Source organism: Thamnophis sirtalis, unplaced genomic scaffold, assembly GCF_051295495.1.
Source record: "Thamnophis sirtalis isolate CommonGarterSnake01/CBP01778 unplaced genomic scaffold, rThaSir2_p1.2 scaffold_13, whole genome shotgun sequence".
Lineage (NCBI taxonomy): Eukaryota > Metazoa > Chordata > Lepidosauria > Squamata > Natricidae > Thamnophis > Thamnophis sirtalis.
Genome location: NW_028261393.1, coordinates 17417096 through 17436720, shown reverse-complemented (window position 1 = coordinate 17436720; position 19625 = coordinate 17417096). Strand labels below are relative to the sequence as shown.

Here is a 19625-nt window from a genome sequence, read left to right as displayed (position 1 = left end):
CTCCAAAACTCGGCTGCCGAGTCTTCCAGCAGTGGCCACTCTAGGAGTGTGTTCTATGGTTGTGGGACGGCTGCCAGACAGAGAGCCTTCCAGAAAAAGAATCTTCCGGACAGAGAGGCTTGGCGCCTTCGGGATATGCCTAGGTTGGTGAGTGGTGCTCTGCCTGGCCAGAGGGGGGATTGTCCAAGGGGCTTATTTTCAGAGGTGGGCTTATATTTTTGCCCATGTGAAAAATGTGGCAAGGCGTTAGTTTCAAGACAGGTCGTATTTTTGGGGAAACACGATAGGAAACAGAATTGTTCGCGGAACTCACAAGGCCTGTTTGAAGGAGAAATCCTTGATCTGAGGACAGAAAGAGTGAAAGATAAGTACAACTCCCAAGGGAAGCTATTCCGGAGCTTGGGAGTGACAGACACCTCATGAGATTTGGAAGTGAAACCTTTTGTCTCTCACTCTGCGTGTTTGGAATGTCAAAGAGGTGCATAGCCTGCTGCTTCAGAGCTCCTGAACTACCCCGTTTTCCCCAAAATAAGACCTTCCCGGATAATAAGCCCAATTGGGCTTTTGAGCACATGCACTAAAATAAGGCGTCCCCTAAAATATTAAAATGCATGCACAGCCGGTCCCTGCCCTTTCCTGTGGGGGAGAGGGGAGAACATGCCCCACACACCCCACATGCATCTGCCATCCACGCGGAACAGCCTTGGGGAGGCGCTCCCACAAACCCTAGCTACCGCAACCCTTCTCTTAGTGGCAGCTGCAAAAAGAACAGCAGGCCTAGCGACGCAAGAGTGTGCCAGAGATGGAACTTTCGGCCCTCTTTGAATCAGCTGATCCACGGGCCAAGGTTAAGGGGTCTCCTGCACCTCAAAAATAATAAGACTTCCCCGAAAATAAGCCCAAGGGCTTATTTCGGAGGGTCAAAAGAGAATAAGACCATGTCTTATTTTTGGGGAAACACAGTAGAGCCTCTGGGATAATCTGTCCCCCACTAAATATTATTTACTTATTTTTCTTTGAGCTTTCAACACCTAGCCTGCCTTTCTGCATATTACCCTTTAGGTGGCTAATAAAAGTAATGTGGCTAATAAAAGTGATGACGACACAGAAATACAATACAGCCAAATAGCTTGTTTACAGCCAGCTAATCTCAACCCCAATGCTAACAGATGGAATTGAAAGAGCTGGATGGAGGACATCCAAAACGGGAGCCAAACATTTATAACCCCTTTCCCTGGTGGGTCTTCCTAGTAGTAGCTGGGCAGAATTTCTGAAGCAGAAAAGAGGCCACGAGGGCTAGATAGGCATGTGGAGCCTGAGGATCAAGTGCAGGGTTTAGAGCGGCCACATTTATCTTCCAACTCCCCTCCCTCCTTTTAGGGATGTGTTTAAATTATAGCAAAACAACAGCTACCACTGGTGAGGTTCACACCATGCTAAGACAGGAGGAGGGTTTGTAAACCACCAAATCTGGGTGTCAACCCTGAAGCTGACCTGAACGAAGCCATCTCAGAGCTTCAGGGTTGCCACACTGGAGCTGAAGGACAGGGAGGGGGGATTTGAGATAGTTGGGACTTTGTAGCCAAAATAAAATACTTGGGAACCAAGGACTTTCCTACGCCTGGTCAGAGGAAGGAGGAGCAATGTCACCAGGCAACCCGACAGAGCCATGATTGGACCTTGTGACTGATTTGTTTTGAGAAAGTGAAACACTTTTCCTTTTAATTAGGTGAAAACCGCGGGAACCTTCAGAGTCGGTTTCCCCCAGATCTGTGCCAATATGATATATCCAATAAAGCTACTCTCTGAGGAATCTACCTGCTTTGGAGTTTTTCTTGCTATGCCAATGGTGGGATTCAGCCAGTTCGCACCTATTTGGGAGAACTGGTTGTTAACTTTCTAAGCAGTTAGGAGAACCGGTTGTTGGAAGAAATCTCATTTTGTGTTTTTCCCCACTTTGCAGGGCTAATCCTGTAAGGAAAGCAGGAAGGAAACATATTCTGGCGCTGTTTCTAGCCTCATCTTTCTTGCTCTGCTTACAGAAACTGCCTCTCCATTTAACCCTTATTACATTGTCACAGCTAAGGCGAAGCACCCATCGATCTGAGTGACGTTGAGTTGGCCACGCCCACCCGGTCACATGACGACCAAGCCACGCCTACCCAGCTGAACATTAGGGCAGAGAACCGGTTATTAAATTATTTGAATCCCACCACTGTATGGGTCCATTACTCGGAACCCTGACATTAAACCGACTCTACTCTGGGTTTGGGCAAAACACCGAAACAGTGATGTAAGTTCCAGTTGAGCACAACATACGAACCAAGTCACTGCTTCTATTCCAGAATACAGGCAGTTTTCAACTTATGGCCATGTGTTCAGGGACTGTTCAAAGGGATGGTGGTGCTGAATGATGGGACTTACAATTGGCCCCCAGAGTTACAGTGGTTGCAGCATCTTATGGGTCACACGACCAAAATCCAGGCACTTGGTAGCATTTACAACCACAGGTATACCTCGGTTCCCCCCACGTGCCAATCTTCAACCTTATCCATGCCTCTTCACCCCCTGTGCTTTGCAGCCCCTGTCATCCTAGTTGAACTCTGCTGCCAGCCTTGTCCAAGGCTTTCTTCCCAAGGTCTTGGATGGCAGTTTCCTCGCAAGGCTTGGGGAAGGTGGCTGCACAGAGCCAGCAGCTACAGTGCTCCAAGAAGCCCCTGAGCTGCAGTGTGGCAAGCAGCCTCATAGCTATGTAGTTCTGGGGGTTGTTTGCCATCCCATAAGGCAGTGTGCAGAGCAGCCAAAAGGGCCGAGATAGGGAGAGATAGGCAAGGAGGGAGCGTCCTTTAGCTTATACAGCAGAAGGACAGGCAGAACCTGGAGGCAGAGTCAAGACAGGAATCAGCCTGGAGTCATTAGCGTTCCTATAAATCAGGGGTGTCAATCTCGATTTCATTGAAGACAGCATTAGGGTTGTGTTTGACTCTCCCACTCTCTCTCTCTCTCTCTCTCTCTCTCTCTCTCTCTCTCTCTCCCCCTCCCTCCCTCCCTCCCTCTCTCTCTCTCCCTCTCCCTCTCTGCATTTGTCCGTGTGGCCAGGGTGGGCATGGCCAGCTTGACACCACTTCTGTCAGGGGCACCTGTGGTGGCCTAGGTGCTCTGCCAGCAAAAACAGGCTCCCAAGCTCCATTTTCAGCCAGAACGGCTTCCTGCAGTCCTCTGTGCATGGTGCCCCTGGCTGCGCTTTGCTAGCAGAGGCACTGTGGGCTGGTCCTTTACTGTTTCCAGGGCAGCCCCATTGGCCAGATCTAAGCACCCTGTGGGCCACATCCGGCCCGTGGGCCTTGAGTTTGACGCCTCTGCTATAAATGGTCTAAATCCGTCCCTTCTTGAATTCCATTAACGCTTGCCTAGTGTCAATTTAGCCATGGCCATTAGTATTAGATTCTTGTGTACAGGTACTCCTTGACTTACTACCAGTCATTTAATGGACATTCAAAGTTATAATGGCACTGAAAAAAGAGACACAACTACTCTCATACTTCTGACCATTGCACCATCCCCACCATCACACAATAAAAATTCAGGTGCTTGACAACTGGTTCATATTATGACAGTTGCCGTGTCCCAAGGTTACATCTGACAAGTAAAGTCAATTGGAAATCCAGATTCACTTAACCACCATGCTACTCATGGTTAACAAGAGCAAGCAGTGACTTGTTAAACAATTGTGGCAAGAAAAGTTGTAAAACAGGGCAAACCACACCCCAGTCTTACTTAGCAATGGAAATTTGGGGATTGATCCTGGTTGTAATTCAAGAACTACCTATATAAAAGGTAAAGGTTCCCCTCGCACATATGTGCTAGTTGTTCCCGACTCTAGGGGGTGGTGCTAATCTCCCTTTCAAAACCGAAGAGCCAGCGCTGTCCAAAGACGTCTCTATGGTCATGTGGCCAACATGACTAAACGCCGAAGGCACACGAAACACTATTATCTTCCTACGAAAGGTGGTTCCTATTTTTTTACTTGCATTTTTTAACATGCTTTCGAACTGCTAGATTGACAGAAGCTGGGATAAATAATGGGAGCTCACTCCATTATGCGGTGCAAGGGATTCGAACCGCCAAACTGCCGACCTTTCTGATTGACAAGCCCAGCATCTTAGCCACTAAGCCACCACATCCCTGTTGCCTGTATAGGCATGAGCAATAAATCATTTTAACTGGAACTTAATAGGGGAGCCTGATTCTTTGCATCCAACCCATAACCAAGGCTCAGGGCTAGGAAATACAAGGATTGTCATCACTAAGTGATGCGGTCATATGGTGTCATGCTTTACGATTGCATATCTTAGCAATGGAAATTCTTGTCCCAATTCTGTTCATAAATGGAGAACTACCTGTAAATATGGTTTTCAGTTATGGTTTTCCCAGTTGCAATGGATGGCTGTGAAAGTTTGACCATAAGAAAGGCTGAGCACCAAAGAATGGAGGCCTTTGAACTATGGTGCTGGAGAAGACTCCTGGGAGTCCCTTGGACTGCAAGGTGATCAAACCGGTCAGTCCTAGAGGAGATCAACCATGACTGCTCTTTAGAAGGCCAGAAGGCCTGAAGAGGAAACTCAAAGACTTTGGCCACCTAATGAGAAGGAAGGACTCGGGGGAGAAGAGCCTCATGCTGGGAAAGATGGAGGGCAAAAGAAGCAGGGAACGATAGAGAATGAGGTGACTGGATGGAGTTACCGAAGTAGTAGGCGTGAGCTTAAATGGACTCCAGAGGATGGTAGAGGACAGGAAGGCCTGGAGGAACGTTGTCCATGGGGTCATGATGGGTCAGACACGACTTCACAACTAACAACAACAACCTGTAAATATATCCTTCCTGTAATTTTGGACGGACGTTCTCTGGAGAGGTGTACCAGGAACCTCTGTTGATTTGCAGCTATTTGAAGATCTTTTATGAACTGTGTTTGCATGATATGTGCCAAAGGTGCTTTTTTTCCCAAAAGGCAACTAGATTTTCTTGGGTTTTTTTTTTCTTTGAATACATTTCACTTCTTCTCCAGAACTGAAGAAGCTTCTTGGATGAGAAGTGAAGTGTTTGTAAAGACAACAAAATAAGAAAGTCCAGTCGCCTTTTGGTTAAAAAAAAACAAAACACCTTTGGGATAACCATGGCTCTCAATAGACCTTTGCATGACATGTTTACTCATGATTAACTTGACCATGGTTTTACGGAAAGAATCCACTTTTCTACATTTGCACAAGACACGGAAGCTTAAATTAGCCACAGGCTGAGTTTGTAAAAGGTGGTCAGTTAAAATGATTCAGAGTTGTGATTCAGACATTACACAAGCAATCTTCGGAAAGAATATTGCTAAACTGGGTGGACTCTTTGTGGTGACATCTAAAAGTGGTTATTAGTTAATATAACACTCCTTTTTTTTTTTAGGACTTGCACACAAGAGGCAGATTACGAGTCAGCATAACTCAAGGGTGACTCCGTTCTGGGATTCCTGCTCCACCTAACTTTATTGCTGTGAACATTCTTTTCATTAAGAAAAATAAATAAAAGCTGGCATGATACAAAGCAAAGTACCAGACTAGCCTTCAATTACAGGGACACCTCTGGTTTCTGCATGAAGGTCCATAAAGCTACAGGTTGCCAGAGATTGGTCTGGAAACGTACTCATCTACCACTAAGACCAAAGATAAAACCAAGCTGGGGCACAGGAAGGGGGGAGAAGATGGGGAGGGATGCTGGGGAGTACCCTTGCCTTTGATAGGGAACAGCTGTCCACTGTGACTTCTCCTTATATGTGTGCCACGTCTGTGGTCTCGGTGGCTGTTTGCGTGAGCCGTGAACTCATCACCCGTTTCTGCAACGCCAAATATGCTTGCTAGAACTACACCAGGGGCGGCAAACTCTATTTCTTTGAGGGCTGAATCAGGGTTGTGTTTGATCTTGGGGGTGGGGGTGGCCAAGGTGGGCGTGGGCAGAATGACATCACTCATGTTGGAGGGAGCACCTGTGGTGGCCTGAGCAAACCAGTGAAAATGGGCTCCCGAGCTCTTTTTCGGCTGCGACAGCCTCCTGCAACTCTCTGCCAGCGAAAACGGAACTCCATTTTCGCTGAGAGAGGCACCACGGACCGTTCCTTCACTGTTTCCTGAGTTGCCCTGCGGGCCAGATCTAAGCACCCGGCGGGCCAGATGTGGCCCACAGGCCTTGATTTTGGCACCCCTGATCTACACATTAATCTGGACTGGCTTACGTAAAACCTCTGCCTGCATGAGAGTGTGCTATAGTTAATCTTCCACTTACAACCATTCATTTACTGACTGTTCAAAGTCACAATGCCACTGAAAAAAAGTGACAATTTTTCACACTTATGACCATGGCAGCATCTGTATGGGTCACACGATCAAAATTCATGACACTTGACAATCGGCTTGTATTAAGGATGGTTGCAGTGTTACAGGGGTCTTTTGTGCCCTTCTGACAAGCAAAATGGATGGGGAAAGCAAGGTTCACTTTACAATTGCGTTACTAACTTAAAACAACTGCAGCGATTCAAAGAACGACTGTGGCAAGGAAGGTCATTAAAAGGGGACAAAAAGTCACTTCACTGTCTTGCTTGGCAACGGAAATGCTGGGCTCAGTTGTGGTCCCATCTCAAGGACTACCTATATTGGCATCGTCCTAGGACAGTGTTCCTTAACCTTGACACAACTTTTAAGGTGTGAGGGCTTCAACTCCCAGAATTCCTAAGCCAGCATGACTCTAAATCAGTGTTTCTCAACCTTGGCAATAGCAATAGCAATAGCAGTTAGACTTATATACCGCTTCATAGGGCTTTCAGCCCTCTCTAAGCGGTTTACAGAGTCAGCGTATCGCCCCCAACAATCCGGGTGCTCATTTTACCTACCTCGGAAGGATGGAAGGCTGAGTCAACCCTGAGCCGGTGAGATTTGAACAGCCGAACTGCCAAACTAGCAGTCAGCTGAAGTAGCCTGCAGTACTACACTCTAACCACTGCGCCACCTTGGCTCAGCTGGCTGGGGAATTCTGGGAGTTGAAGTCCACAGGACTTAAAGTCGCCAAGGTTGAGAAACACTGCTCTAAATGTTAGCTGAATTGTCAGAGAATTCTGGAGTTGAAATCCACATATCTTAAAGAGGCTAAAGTTGAAAAACACTGCCCTAAGCTCAAACTCCTGTCCGGGAGCCTTTCGCCAGTTGGTATCTGACTTTGTGTCTACCATTACAAAAGACCCCCTTTTTAAAAAAACACCCCACAGAGGACCCTGTTTATTTGTTTTCATCCCCACTGTGCCGTGAGCCTCTTTGCTAGCTCCATTGGCATGATGATCATGATGATGATGAGCTCCCAAGCCCACTCCGTCCCGGCACCCCCGCTGCCCTCCCTCCCAGCTCTTCCTCAGGCACCTACCCTGAAACAAAACCTCGTGTCTGGTTGGCACTTCAGATGACACTACAAGGAGGTGACTGTGAATGTGTCCTCGGGATGCTGTTCTAGCATTGGACCCAAAAACCCGCTCTTCTGGGGTGCGGTCATGATTGGGTGCCCTTGGGGTGCAAAGCTGGGGTACCTATAGTTGTCCTGCAGCGGCAGCATCGAGTCTCTCGGGACCGGGGAGATATTTAAGTCATTCATCAAGGGGCAAATATAGGCTCCTCGGTGATGAGCCCTTGCCATGTCCATGGGCTCCTTCTCGCTCTTGGAAGGGTTGCTGCTGGCGGGGCTGGTCAAATGGGGGTTGAGGCAGGAAGCCTCAGGGCTCCTCCCCATGAAGTCTACCAGCATGCCCACGCCGGCTTTGTTGTCATAGGGAGGGCTGCGGGTGCTGGCAGTGGGCGAATACCAATAGCTGGGGTTTTTACAGCTGGGAGAATCATAGTGCGGCTGAGACATGGAGAGGTCCCGGCAGGCCATGTGGGTGGCCGAGTGGGGCAAGCCGGCCACCCCGGCGAGGCCGTGTTTGAGCGAGTCGCAGGCCGGAAGCTTCCGGAGGTCACTGGGCCGCAAGTCCTCTTTGAAGGCCAGGGTGGGGGAGCAGTTGGGCGAGAAAGCTTTCTGCAAGCTGGCTTCGAACACCGCCTGCTGAGGGGCAGCCAGCTGGTGGGGCAGGGTGGGGAAATGCTTGCTCTCCAAGTCCGTCTGCCCCAGGCTGGGGGAGTCACTCTGGAACCCTTGCCCAAAGGTGCCGTCCGAAGGCGTGGAAGGATTCATGGAGTAGGGCCCGGTGTAGTCACAAGGATCGCGTTCGCTGAGCCCAAAGCTCCGGGATTGTGAAGGCAACGGGGACATGCTGCTGTCCCCGCTGTAGTAGTCTAGTCCCAAATCTGTGCTGTCTTGAAACAGCGGGTTCACCGGCTGGGATTTGGTGGGGAACTTTGCTTTGCCTGTGCCTCTTTCTTTTTTGGAGGCACAGGCACCTCGGGAACCCCGTGGCTGCCGAGCACCGGTCCCTCGCTTGGAGGGGTAGCCCCCCGTGGAGAAACTGAGATGGGCAGTGTCAAATATGTCCACTTTCTTTCGCCTGCCCCGTCCTGGCTTGGAGTTGCTGTGGAATAAAACACTCTGGTTCCAGTTATAACCCGGGGCTGAAGAAGACTCATTCCAGTCCATCATCAGCTTCTCCAAGCTCGAGAGGCTGGACTGCCCTTCACTAGACGAAGCCTCACTGTTGGCCCTCCTGTAGCCGGATGGCTGGTTGAACTGGGTACTGTCGGAGGAGGATTCGGAGAAGGTCTCAGAGACTGTCTGCTGCTTGGCCTTCTGGGGTGTATAGTTGGAGATGTCTAGGATGACGTTGGGTTCATTGATGTGGCAGTCAAAGCCCGGGTTGTAGAGTTGACTGAAGGACTCAGAGTTCCAGTCCAGACCGTAGCTTTGCCGGAAAGCCCATTGAGAGGCACTAGGGAACTGCCTACAGTTCTCCGGTGAGGGCTGGAAGGGGATTGAACTCTTAGGGACCATGTAACCCCCTGGCGATACAGTGCTTGCCCGGCTGTCACACCTCATGGGGGTGTGAGAGGAGCTGGAGAACTGGCTGGGATCAGAGCTGTTGAAGAAAGAGGGCTTACTCAGGGACATGCTGGGCCCTGTAGTCTGCTGGGTGTAGCTGACACTGTGGGCACTGCTTGGGGAGGAAGGCAGGCTATTGCCACCGCTGTAGGTGAAGCTGCAGTCCTTGTTGTTGGGACAGTCTTGGGTGGCGTGGTAGGACTTCCCTTGCTGAAACAAGCTGGCAGGAGTCACACTTTGTCCTCCGGTACTGCCATAGTTGCCATATTGTGCATAGCTGGAGGCTGTGGTGGAGTGAGTAGTGGGAGACCTGGAGACAGCCGAGAGAGATGCCAGCTTCTGGAAGGCATCTGGGTCACGGCACTCCGAAGCAGCCTGGGGCAGGTTGTAACCTGTTGCTCGGTTGGGAGGGAATGACTGCCGGCTGACTGTGTGGAAGGGCACCTCGCTCGGGGCAGTTGTGGTGGTGGAAGAGGGTGTGGCTTTCCCACCCCGGCTTGAGTAAGACGCCATGCCTCTCTGGGTTGCAATAGCATTGGGTGGGGCTGTATATGTGGTGGAGGATTTCCGCGAAGCAGAGCGAGAGTTGGAGAGGGCAAAGTCCAACAGGTCAGAGGAGTCATCGGAATCCAACAGGGAACGGAAATAGCCCGTGAAAAGGCTCTGCCTTTCCTGACTGAGTTCAGACTGGGATGATGGATTGCTCCCCCCATAAAAACCAGTTCGGCTTGAGGAACTTGACTCCACGGTTGAGGAGTGGAAGGTTCGGGAATCGCTGCCTTGGTAGCTGCAATTCCTATTGGCTTGACTGGAAAGGTGTCCTTGGTGGGACATCCAAAGACTTTCTTTTTCTCCACACCATTCTGAGGACCCATCACTGAAGTTCTGGTTAGGGTTCTGCTCAGGAAACAAGACCCCATTTTTGCGAGATCGCCTCTTTCTTTTGGGCTTCTCCATGGAGTCCGGCTCTGGACGGCCTCTTTTCCGGGGATGAGTTGGGTCGACATGCATGGCCGTCCCCAGAACCCCCTTCTTCTTTTTGCCAATGCCTTCGAAGAAATCGCTGAAGGAGCAACGGGAGGAACGGGCAGAGTGGCTCCCTCCACGCCCAAACCCGCCTCCTTTGCCGCCTCGTCTGCGGAAGCCTTGTACTCGGTGCAAAAAGTGGGAGATGCTCTGAGTGTCAGGAGCCTGGTGGATGGAGTCAGGCTCAGTTGGGGTCCAGCAGCGGGGTGGGGAGCAACGAGCGGAGCACTGGCTCTGGCGGTTGAGAAAGGCTAGCTTGGCCAGGACATCTGAATAGTCCGCTTTACTGTCATTGGTGTCTGCAACATAAGAGGGCTGTGGGGAAGCCAATTTCTGTTTCCTCCGCCTCCGTTTCTTCACTTCTGGGGCAGGCTCCTTAGGTTTGCAGGGCCCAAGCATCAGGTTTTTGGGAGGCCTTCCCCTCTTGCGCTTCAGGATGATGGGCATTTCTCCTGGAGGAAAAACCACCACCACATTCCGGCCATTGTTTTTCATCTTCAGCAGTGGGGTGGGCTCTAGAGAATGGGAGATGGCAACCTCTTTGCCCTCTACATTCAAGCTACTATTGAGGGAGGACACTTTGTACGTTGTCTTGTTCCTCCTCCCAAGAGAGACTGGAATCTTGGCCATCTTGACCACCATCCGACGGATGCCACGGCATTTGGGCTTTGGGGGATTCAGGAGGGCAGTAGCCTTCTGGCCATCTTCTGACTCCAATGGGGAAACAATGGGATCTGCTACTTCATTTGCTGTAATGGTGGTCACTGCCATCCTGGCTTCTTCTGGCCGTGCCATGACCACCTCCACTGGTACAGCCATGGGGAGGACTTGCCTGTCAGTGACAATCTCTGTTCGCTGCCCTCGGCCTCCCCGCCGCCGCCGGCAGAGTATCTTTGGTTTATCTGTTCTCCGTAGAGCATATTTCCTGTGATCATCCCTTCCCCGCCCAGCCCCTCGCCTTACTACTCCTCTTAAGGAGCAGCCTCCAAGGCGGCCTCCAGGTTGTAGTGGGTGTTCTCCTGAAGACTCCTGTCTTCCCAGATGGGGCTGAGAGTCTAGCAACTTGGGCAAAGGGGAAAGCAGCTGGGCCTCTGCATCCAGGAGCTGGGACTGGGAATCAAGCAACTGGTGGTCCAGGGTCCCTAAAGACTGGAGCCCCAGAGGCTCAGAAAGGGGTTCTAGGGATTGGAGAGATAGTGTCTCAGAAAGAGGCTCTAAATTCTGAAGCTCCAGAGGTTCTAGAGGCTGCAGCCCCAGTGGTGCAGGCAAGGGATCCACTGTCTGCAGGGCCAACGGTTCTGGAGGCGGCTCCAGAGACTTAGAATCTACTAGCTGGGGTTGGTGTTCTAGAGACTGTGAGCCAATTAACTGTGACCTTGACTCAGCCTCTTGGCTTTCTAGCAGCTGATGGTGGGATTCCGAATGCTGATCTAATAACTGAGGTCCAGGACATGCCAGAGAAGCCAATTCGCTCAGGATATCTGTATTGGTTAGTTCAGGATAATCATTCGTCTCAGACTCTGAGCTGCTAGCTTCGTCAAGGCTACTAGGGGCCTTCAGAACAGGACTACTCTGGCTGATTTGGTCCTGGGCACCTTGAGTGTCCCCTTCCGTTTCTCCCGCATAATGGCTAGGTTGAGTCTGTTTGAGGAGCTCCGCTTTGGTGCTGCTTTGCACTGCCAGCTCCTCGGGACTGCGGATGCTGTTGGCCAGCATGGGGGAGGAGTAGAAGCTATAATGAAGACCTTGTTCTCGGCCTTCCTCACTAAGCGGCAGATGGCTATCAAATTGCAAGCCACTGCAGTCTAAGTGAACGCCACAGCTCTTCAAGTCCTGGGAGAGTCGGTCAATGTCCTTCATAATGTCTATGAGCTGCACCACAGGGTAGAGGTTGATTCTGCCGTTGCCACACTTGCTTTTCAACAGGGAGATGATGCTATCGATGTTACACCTCCCCGAGGCCAAGGTGGCATTGGAGAAAGTTTTGGCAGCTCGGTCTTGTGTGGTGGTTTCCTCCAAGTCTTGGACGTCAGCAGGGCAGGCAGGAACACTGGATGCCAGCAAGTCTTCAGACTTGACGCTGCTCTGAGTATGGAGGCTTTTGTACCTCTCGGACGCCTCTGTTTGGTGCAAGGAACTAGACTTGTGCTCTTGACTTAACACAGTGCAAGAACCTTCTGGGAAGCTGAGCATGCTATACGGCAAGGCTTTCTCTGCCAGGCACACCGATGTCTTTTGCCCAGGATGTCCGGACTGATAGAACTTTGGCTCTTGGATGTAGTCAGAAGAGGAAGTGCCACGCAAAGCACCTCCGGTCGACAGTACTGGTGACCCCTGGGATTTCAGCCGCTTCCTCAAGTCATCTTCACTCGCATGCCTCTTGGTGGAACAATTGCTCGGATGGACATCTGGAAATGTGCTGCCTGGGCCTGGAAGAGGAAGAAGGAAGGAGTTAAGTTCCTTGACAACAGCTCTGGGTTTGCCCACCAAGTCTGAAACATCCATTCCCCTCTTTTCTTTGTAAAATGGAGGAAATGGCTAAGCCATGCTGCAAGGTCACCCCATGGGACATTTCTCCTGCTCTTCTCTACACATCTTTGTGACACTACTGGGAGCAGAAAAAGTATCACAGAATAATATTACAAGCGGAGAGGGGAATACTCTTGTACATTATAAAAGAATTCAACATATAGTATCGCCAAAAATTGTAGCCTCTTTTGAGTTTTCCTACAGATGTAGACCTTTCAAGCTGGGTTACCATGTTGGGCAGCTTTCCCACCACTTGCTTGAGTCTGTTTTCATGCTTGGAACTGGATTCTTATAATGTACTTTATGCACCTACCATTGGGTTGATCTACTCGGGCTAGAGGAGACACCGCAAGGAAGAAGCAGATGCAACTTCCAAGCATTCTTCTCCTCCATCAATGACTGGAGGACAAGCGGTTTACCCATTCTCTCCTCTGTCACCATAGAAAACGAGAAGACATTTGGAAGTTGGGACAGACTTCCAAGCTCTGTTCTTCCATCATTTGGAAGAGGGAGTTGCATAGACATCGCGGATGAGACACACGCTATTGTCTTCATGTTTAGAAAGGGGGGTGAACATTGCCCCAATCAAAGCATCTAGCATGCAAATATTCTGCCCCTATGAAAAACTTTGTAGGTTGATCTTGCTCCCTTGCCTAAGAAATTAGGGGATCCTCTACTGTTATTAGTGAAACCTCTGTGCAGATAACAGTAAAGAGTCTCCTAACTTTTTAGACCAGGGAGCAAGACAGCCTACGCTCTGAGTTTTTCAGAAGGGCAGAATATAAACAGTTTTTCACCTTCATAGAAGCTGGATTTTGTAATAAACTCCATCTCCCATTCTTCCATGATGTGATTATGCAGAATGTTCTCCAACATGACAACTTGCAAAGCTCTCCTCTACTACACTTGTTACCCCTTACCTCTGACCCGGGAATGATGGGAGTTGAAGTAGGATACTGAGGGAGTGCCAAATTGGGGAAAATTAGGAGGTCAGGAAGAAAAGAAGGGAGTGAGACAATGCTCTAATCATGGCCTTGCATTTGTTAAAATTGGCCTCAAGGGCTTTACAGCTTATATTTAAGTTCCCCTGTGCCCTTTAGCATTACCAAGGAGAAGTGGCCTTGTCTCAAGGCAAGGTGACGCATATTATGGATGCCTTGAATGGTGACAAAGTGGGAGGCCAGAGGAACCGATGGCCACGAAGGGCATAATTTACCAGGAAGTTCTCTTGTGTGAACCCTGCAGAAATATGTGTAGGAGCTCTTCCCTGAATTGGCCACATTTCTAGTAGAGACACGCTTCCTGCTGCTTAATACCTAAGATAAATGAGCAGAACAGTGATAGCTGGGATTGTCATTCCAGGCACCACCACATTTGGTCTCCATGAGGCAGGCATGGAGTAGGTCTGTTGATAGGGGTTCTCCTTCAGGCTAGTAACTGGGCAACCTATCAAGAGATCCGAACCTCAACTCATGAAGATCACTGCTCTGCCGACCTATGGGGTGATGAAGAGAAGGATGGGGATAAAGAAGCATCCTGGTGGGATGGGATCCCAACAGAAGGGAGTGGTCCACAGGTGGGTGTCACATAATGTAACAACCGGTTCGCCCAGAACTGAGCATGCGTGTGGCATCAAAAGCACAATTATATAGGACAATAGTGCCAGGGCGGGTGGGTGGGCTAATTGCTGGTTGGAACTATCGCTTGGTCCGAACTGGTAACAGCCCACCTCTGAACTGGTTCCATTATTATAAAGCAGGGGTCTCCAACCTTGGCAACTTTAAGTCTTGTGGACTTCAACGCCCAGAGTTCCTCAGCCAGCAAAGCTTCACTAAAGCTGGCTGAGGAATTATGGGAGTTGAAGTCCACAAGTCTTAAAGTTGCCAAGGTTGGAGACCCCTATTATAGGGGTTCCCTGATCATGCTGGAAAGCTGGGTGCAGAGACCTAGAAAGCTTGGAGTGTTCTCCACTGTAGCTTGTCAGAGATTCCTTTTCCCCTCTTTAGATCAGGGGAGATCACATTGAATCCAAGTACTGGATACCGTGGTGGCGCAGTGGTCAGAATGCAGTACTGCAGGCTACTCTTGCGGACGGACGGTAGTTCAGCAATTCGATTCTCATCGGCTCAAGGTCGACTCAGCCTTCCAACTTTCCAGTGTTCCAAGGTCAGTAAAATGAAGACGAAGATTATTGGGGAGTGATAGGCTGCCTCTATAAACCACTTAGAGAGGGCTGTAAAAGCACTGTGAAGTGGTATATAAATCTAAGTGCTATTGCTACTGGGGTATCCAAAACAGTCCCCACAGAGAGGGAATACAAGATCATTGGTGCAAAATCAGAAGGCTAACCATGTCTTTACTCAAGAATTGGGCTCACAGATAAGATCCAAGATCTCCCTTACAACTGCATCAGTAATCATCCCCAAAGCTAACTAGATGCTATTAGAGACAACATCAACCACATTAATACTACTAATATTTTTTTCCCAGGTGCAAGGAAGCAGTACTGTAAACACAGGCTGTGCTTCATGCAAAATGCCGGGGAAACCTAAGTATGTCAAAGGCCCCTGAAGCTACCTCCATACTTGTTTGTTCCACTGCTATCTCTTGGGAACAGAAGGGAACACAAAATCCACATTTCGCAACTCACCTTCTGTTTTGCTGCTCCTGCTGTTACACTTGAATTCTCTGTGGAGAAGAAGGAGGGGAAAAAAATCAGCAACCAAAGATTAGCATGGCTTGGTCTAGTCAGTCTACCCATCTCACTTCATGTGAAAAGATCCCACTGCCCAAGGAGACCTTTGCTTTGTGCTTATACAGAGCAAGGGTGGCACAAATCAGGGTCTATTTCTATTTAAGCCAAGACTCTTGCCAGGGGTGGGCTTCAAAACTTTTTAGCAAGGGGTTCTCTGCCTGGTTGATGGGTGGGTGTGGCCTAGTTGGCCTTCTGCACCATGACGGGGGGGGGGGGCATTTTTGCCCTTCCTGGGCATCCGGAGGCTTTCTTTGAGCCTCCGGGAGGGCGAAAACAGCCTTCCCAGACTCCAGAGGCTCTGGAGGTTGGAAATGGGTTCATTTACGGCCCTTCCCGAACTTCTGGTAGGCCCGTTTTTTGCCCTCCCTGAGCCTCTGTGTGCACCCTGCACTTACTTGCATCCAAAATGGGCTGCGTGGGGACTCCTGGGAGGGGAGGTGTGGGCAGGGCCAGCCAGGAGTTGGGGATTTGGGGGTTCTCCGAACTGCACAGAATCTTAGCTAGAGGTTCTCCCAAACCCCCAGCAGCCCACCTCTGCAGAGCCTTGCCTCAATGATAAGGACAGGAACCTGGCTAGATCTACAACATATTTTATCTTGCTTAGTATGTCTGGATCAGTTGCAATGGCTATAGAACAATAACCCAGTAGAAGGTACTACTCTCTGGCTTTAGCCAAAAGAGCTTTGTCAGTCCTGGGCCTTCATCTTGCTGGCTAATCACAAGAGCACGCCAGCATCCCTTTCTGTGCAGGAAGGACCACTCAGAAAGTCGCAGTCTAAGATGATGAGTTTTGGGGATTTGAAATTGCTTGAAAACCCTCATTTTTTCCCCTCCAAGCAGGGAGCTTTGCTGAACAAAACTCCTTGGTATCACAGTTTAAACAGAATAACAGAATTGGAGATCTTCCAGTCCAACTCCCTGCTCAAGCAGGAGATCCTATACAATCACTTCTACCCTGGACAGAGTAACTAGAAACCTTGCAACATACTCATAAAATGCCAGATATTCCATTACTGTAGATCAGGGGTGTCAAACTCGATTTCATTGAGGGCCACATCAGGGTTGTGTTTGACCAGGGTGGGTCTGGCCAGCTCAACTTCACTCATGTTGGGGGCGCCTGTAGGGGCCTGAGAACTCAACCAGTGAAAATGGGCTCCCCAGCTCCGTTTTTGGCTTGACGGCCTCCTGCATGCAGCCCTCCCAAGCTCCATTTTTGTTAGCAGAAGCACCACGGGGTGGTCCTTCACTGTTTCCAGGGTGGCCCTGTGGGCCAGATCTAAGCACCCCACAGGCTGAATCCAGCCTTGTCACCCCTGCTGTAGATCTACTGGAATGGAAGAAAGCAGAGATCCAGAGACAGAAGGACACTGACCACAGTGGCTCAGAATTCATCAGAAGTACTGAAACAAATTGGTCAACTTGCAGTGAAGGTACTATTTCAGCAACTTGCAAACCTTAAGTTCTCAAGAACATTCTAGGTCCAGTTGCCTCTTGAAAAAGCACCTTTGGGGCAACCATGACCTGGATGGCTGAGAATCTCAGTTTTTCCCCATCTTGGCAACTTCCAAGTTGAGACCACAGTTCCCAACATCTCTGGGCACATCAGCTGAAGCTTATGCCAACTGCACTGATCTGAAAGGTGGGGTCGAGCTGCTATGCTAGCCCCTTCTGTAAGCCGCCCGGAGTCCTTCGGGATTGGGCGGCCTATAAATAAAATTAAACTTACAAACTTACTCAGCTTACAAAAATTTGTTTAGTAAGTTACAATGGATTTTTCACAGTTGTAGCATCCCCGTGGTCATATGATCAGAATTCAGAAGCTTGGGAACTGATTCATAGTTATGACGGTTACCATGTCCTGACATCACAAGATCACCTTTTGCAACCTTTTGATGAGTCCGATTCACTTTACAACCATCTTACTAACTGGCACTATGGTTAGAGTACAGTACTGCAGGCTACGTCTGCTGACTGCAGCAGATCCAATCTCACTAGGCTCAAGGTTGACTCAGCCCTCCATCCTTCCGAGGTGAGTAAAATGAGGACCCAGACTGTTGGGGGCAAGAGGCTGACTCTGTAAACTGCTTAGAGAGGGCTGTAAAAGCCCTGTGCAACGGTATATAAATTGAAGTGCTATCACTATTGCTATTAACTACTGCACCGATTCACTTAACAACTGTGGCAAGAAAGGTCGTAAAATTGAGCAAAACTCACTTAACAACTGTCTTGCTTAGCAATGGAAATGGTGGGCTCCATTGTGATTTTAAGTCGAGGACTACCTGTATAGGATGCTCATTCTCTCAGTCTCTACGGATGACACCCCACAAGGGAGATAATGGTGGAGAATATGACCTCAAAGATCGATGGCACTTTGTTTTTAAATTAAAAGTAAAGGTTCCCCTTGCACATACGTGCTAGTCATTCCCGACTCTAGGGGGCGGTGCCCATCTCCACTTCAAAGCCAAAGAGCCAGCGCTGTCTGAAGATGTCTCCGTGGTCATGTGGCCGGCATGACTAAACGCCGAAGGCGCACAGAACGCTGATATCTTCCCACCAAAGTGGTCCCTATTTTTCTACTTGCATTTTTACGTGCTTTTGAACTGCTAGGTTGGCAGAAGCTGGGACAAGTAATGGGAGTTCACTCCGTTATGCGGCGCTAGGGATTCGATCTGCCGAACTGCTGACCTTTCAATTGACAAGCTCAGCATCTCAGCCGCTGAGCCACCATGTCCCCTGTTTTTAAATTAGAGCAGGGGAAATCTGCCACAATAACCCAGTGATGCCGATCAATGGTTTTGAGGATATATGGGGCCCTCAGGAGAGTAAAAGAGAGGAGTGGCTATCTGCTTCATGCTGTAAAACTGGAGCATTTGACTCTGAATATTTGGTAGGGGCTTCCACCTGAGATTTTGATTATTGTCCCACCTGGGAAGAATACCCTGACTGCTGTTTTCTGTACTTTTTTTTTCCTCTTCCAATTCTCACACAAAAGAGTCTTCAGAAGCTCATGTATTTTAATAGAATCCATCATTAAGGTATCTGGCTCTGTGATGCTGCTTTGAACATCCTCATTTCTCACCAAAAACACCAGGCGGGCCAAAACAGATGTGATGCGGGAAACCAGATTTATTGTTGATTTTTGAAAACATCTAAAGCCAGTGCAGAACAGTTTGATTTCAATTGGGACAACCGTGCTGGGAAAGAGGGTTGGTGTTTTTTTGTTTTTTGTTTTGTTTTAAATCTACCCCTCCTCCACTGCTGTTTTTCCAATCTAAAAATCTGCTCTTTTCTTTCTTTCTTTCTTTCTTTCTTTCTTTCTTTCTTTCTTTCTTTCTTTCTTTCTTTCTTTTTTTGCAAGACAGACAGACAGACAGACAGACAGAGACAGACAGAGGTACTGTATGATAGGGATGCCACTCTTTTTTTTCAGCTGCAAAATGAAAAGCAGCTTCTGTGGGGGTAGGAGGAGAGGTGTTAAATGGAGAAAACAGCAGGGGGGGAAATGCTAAACACCGTCATCCCCTGGGACTCTTTAAAGATGGTAGGAGGTTTGATCACAGCCTGTTTGGAGTTTGAGAGTCACAGGGAATAAAAATCCTTTTAAAAACCCAACTGCCATGAAGATCCTGGATAAAATTTATTCTCCCTCCCCCCCCCCAAAAAAAACCTAGGGCTGTTCTCCCCCACAAAGATTTCAGCAACTTGCTCAGAAGTCAGCCATGTAGGCTCTAGCAAATGCCCTGAGCAGTTCTGTAGACCAAGGCATCCCTTAGGTTCTTCTGCTTGGATTTACACTTGGATGGATTAATATCAGGAAAGGGAGAGAAAGGCATAGATACCATTGCAGCCCACAAAAATGCTGTCTTGGGTTGGTACAGGCAACCATTCAACCGGTGTAGTTACATCTCATGGAGAAGCATAGGAGAAATGGAAATTGTCCTGCCTGCTAATTATCCATCCATCCATCCACCCACCGTCTATCTACCTATCATCTGTCTGTCTGTCTACCTACCTACCTACCTATCGTTGATCCATCCATCCATCCATCCATCCATCCACCCACCCACCCACTCACCCACCCACCTACCTACCTACCTACCTACCTATCTACTGGTCTCTCTCTCTCTCTCTCTCTTCTTTACCTACCTATTATCTATCTATCTATCTATCTATCTATCTATCTATCTATCTATCTATCTATCTATCTATCTATCTACCTACCTACCTACCTTTCTATCCATCGTCCATCTACCCACCCACCCA

General features: G+C 49.0%; 1 protein-coding gene across 5 annotated transcripts in view; it reads right to left on the bottom strand.

Moving 5' to 3' along the window:
• AHDC1 (AT-hook DNA binding motif containing 1) overlaps positions 1 to 19625 on the bottom strand; it is a 276021-nt gene that overhangs the window by 19807 nt on the left and 236589 nt on the right. For all 5 annotated transcript variants that reach the window (XR_015698381.1, XR_015698382.1, XR_015698383.1 and 2 more), the window contains 2 exons: positions 15258 to 15295; positions 7454 to 12507 (listed from right to left, as the gene is read on the bottom strand). Coding sequence is in view for 1 of the 5 variants with exons in the window: in XM_087728113.1 (XP_087584239.1) it covers positions 7496 to 12507; positions 15258 to 15295 (5050 nt within the window). In the remaining 4 variants the exon portion in view is untranslated. The remainder of the gene's footprint in view (positions 1 to 7453; positions 12508 to 15257; positions 15296 to 19625) is intronic.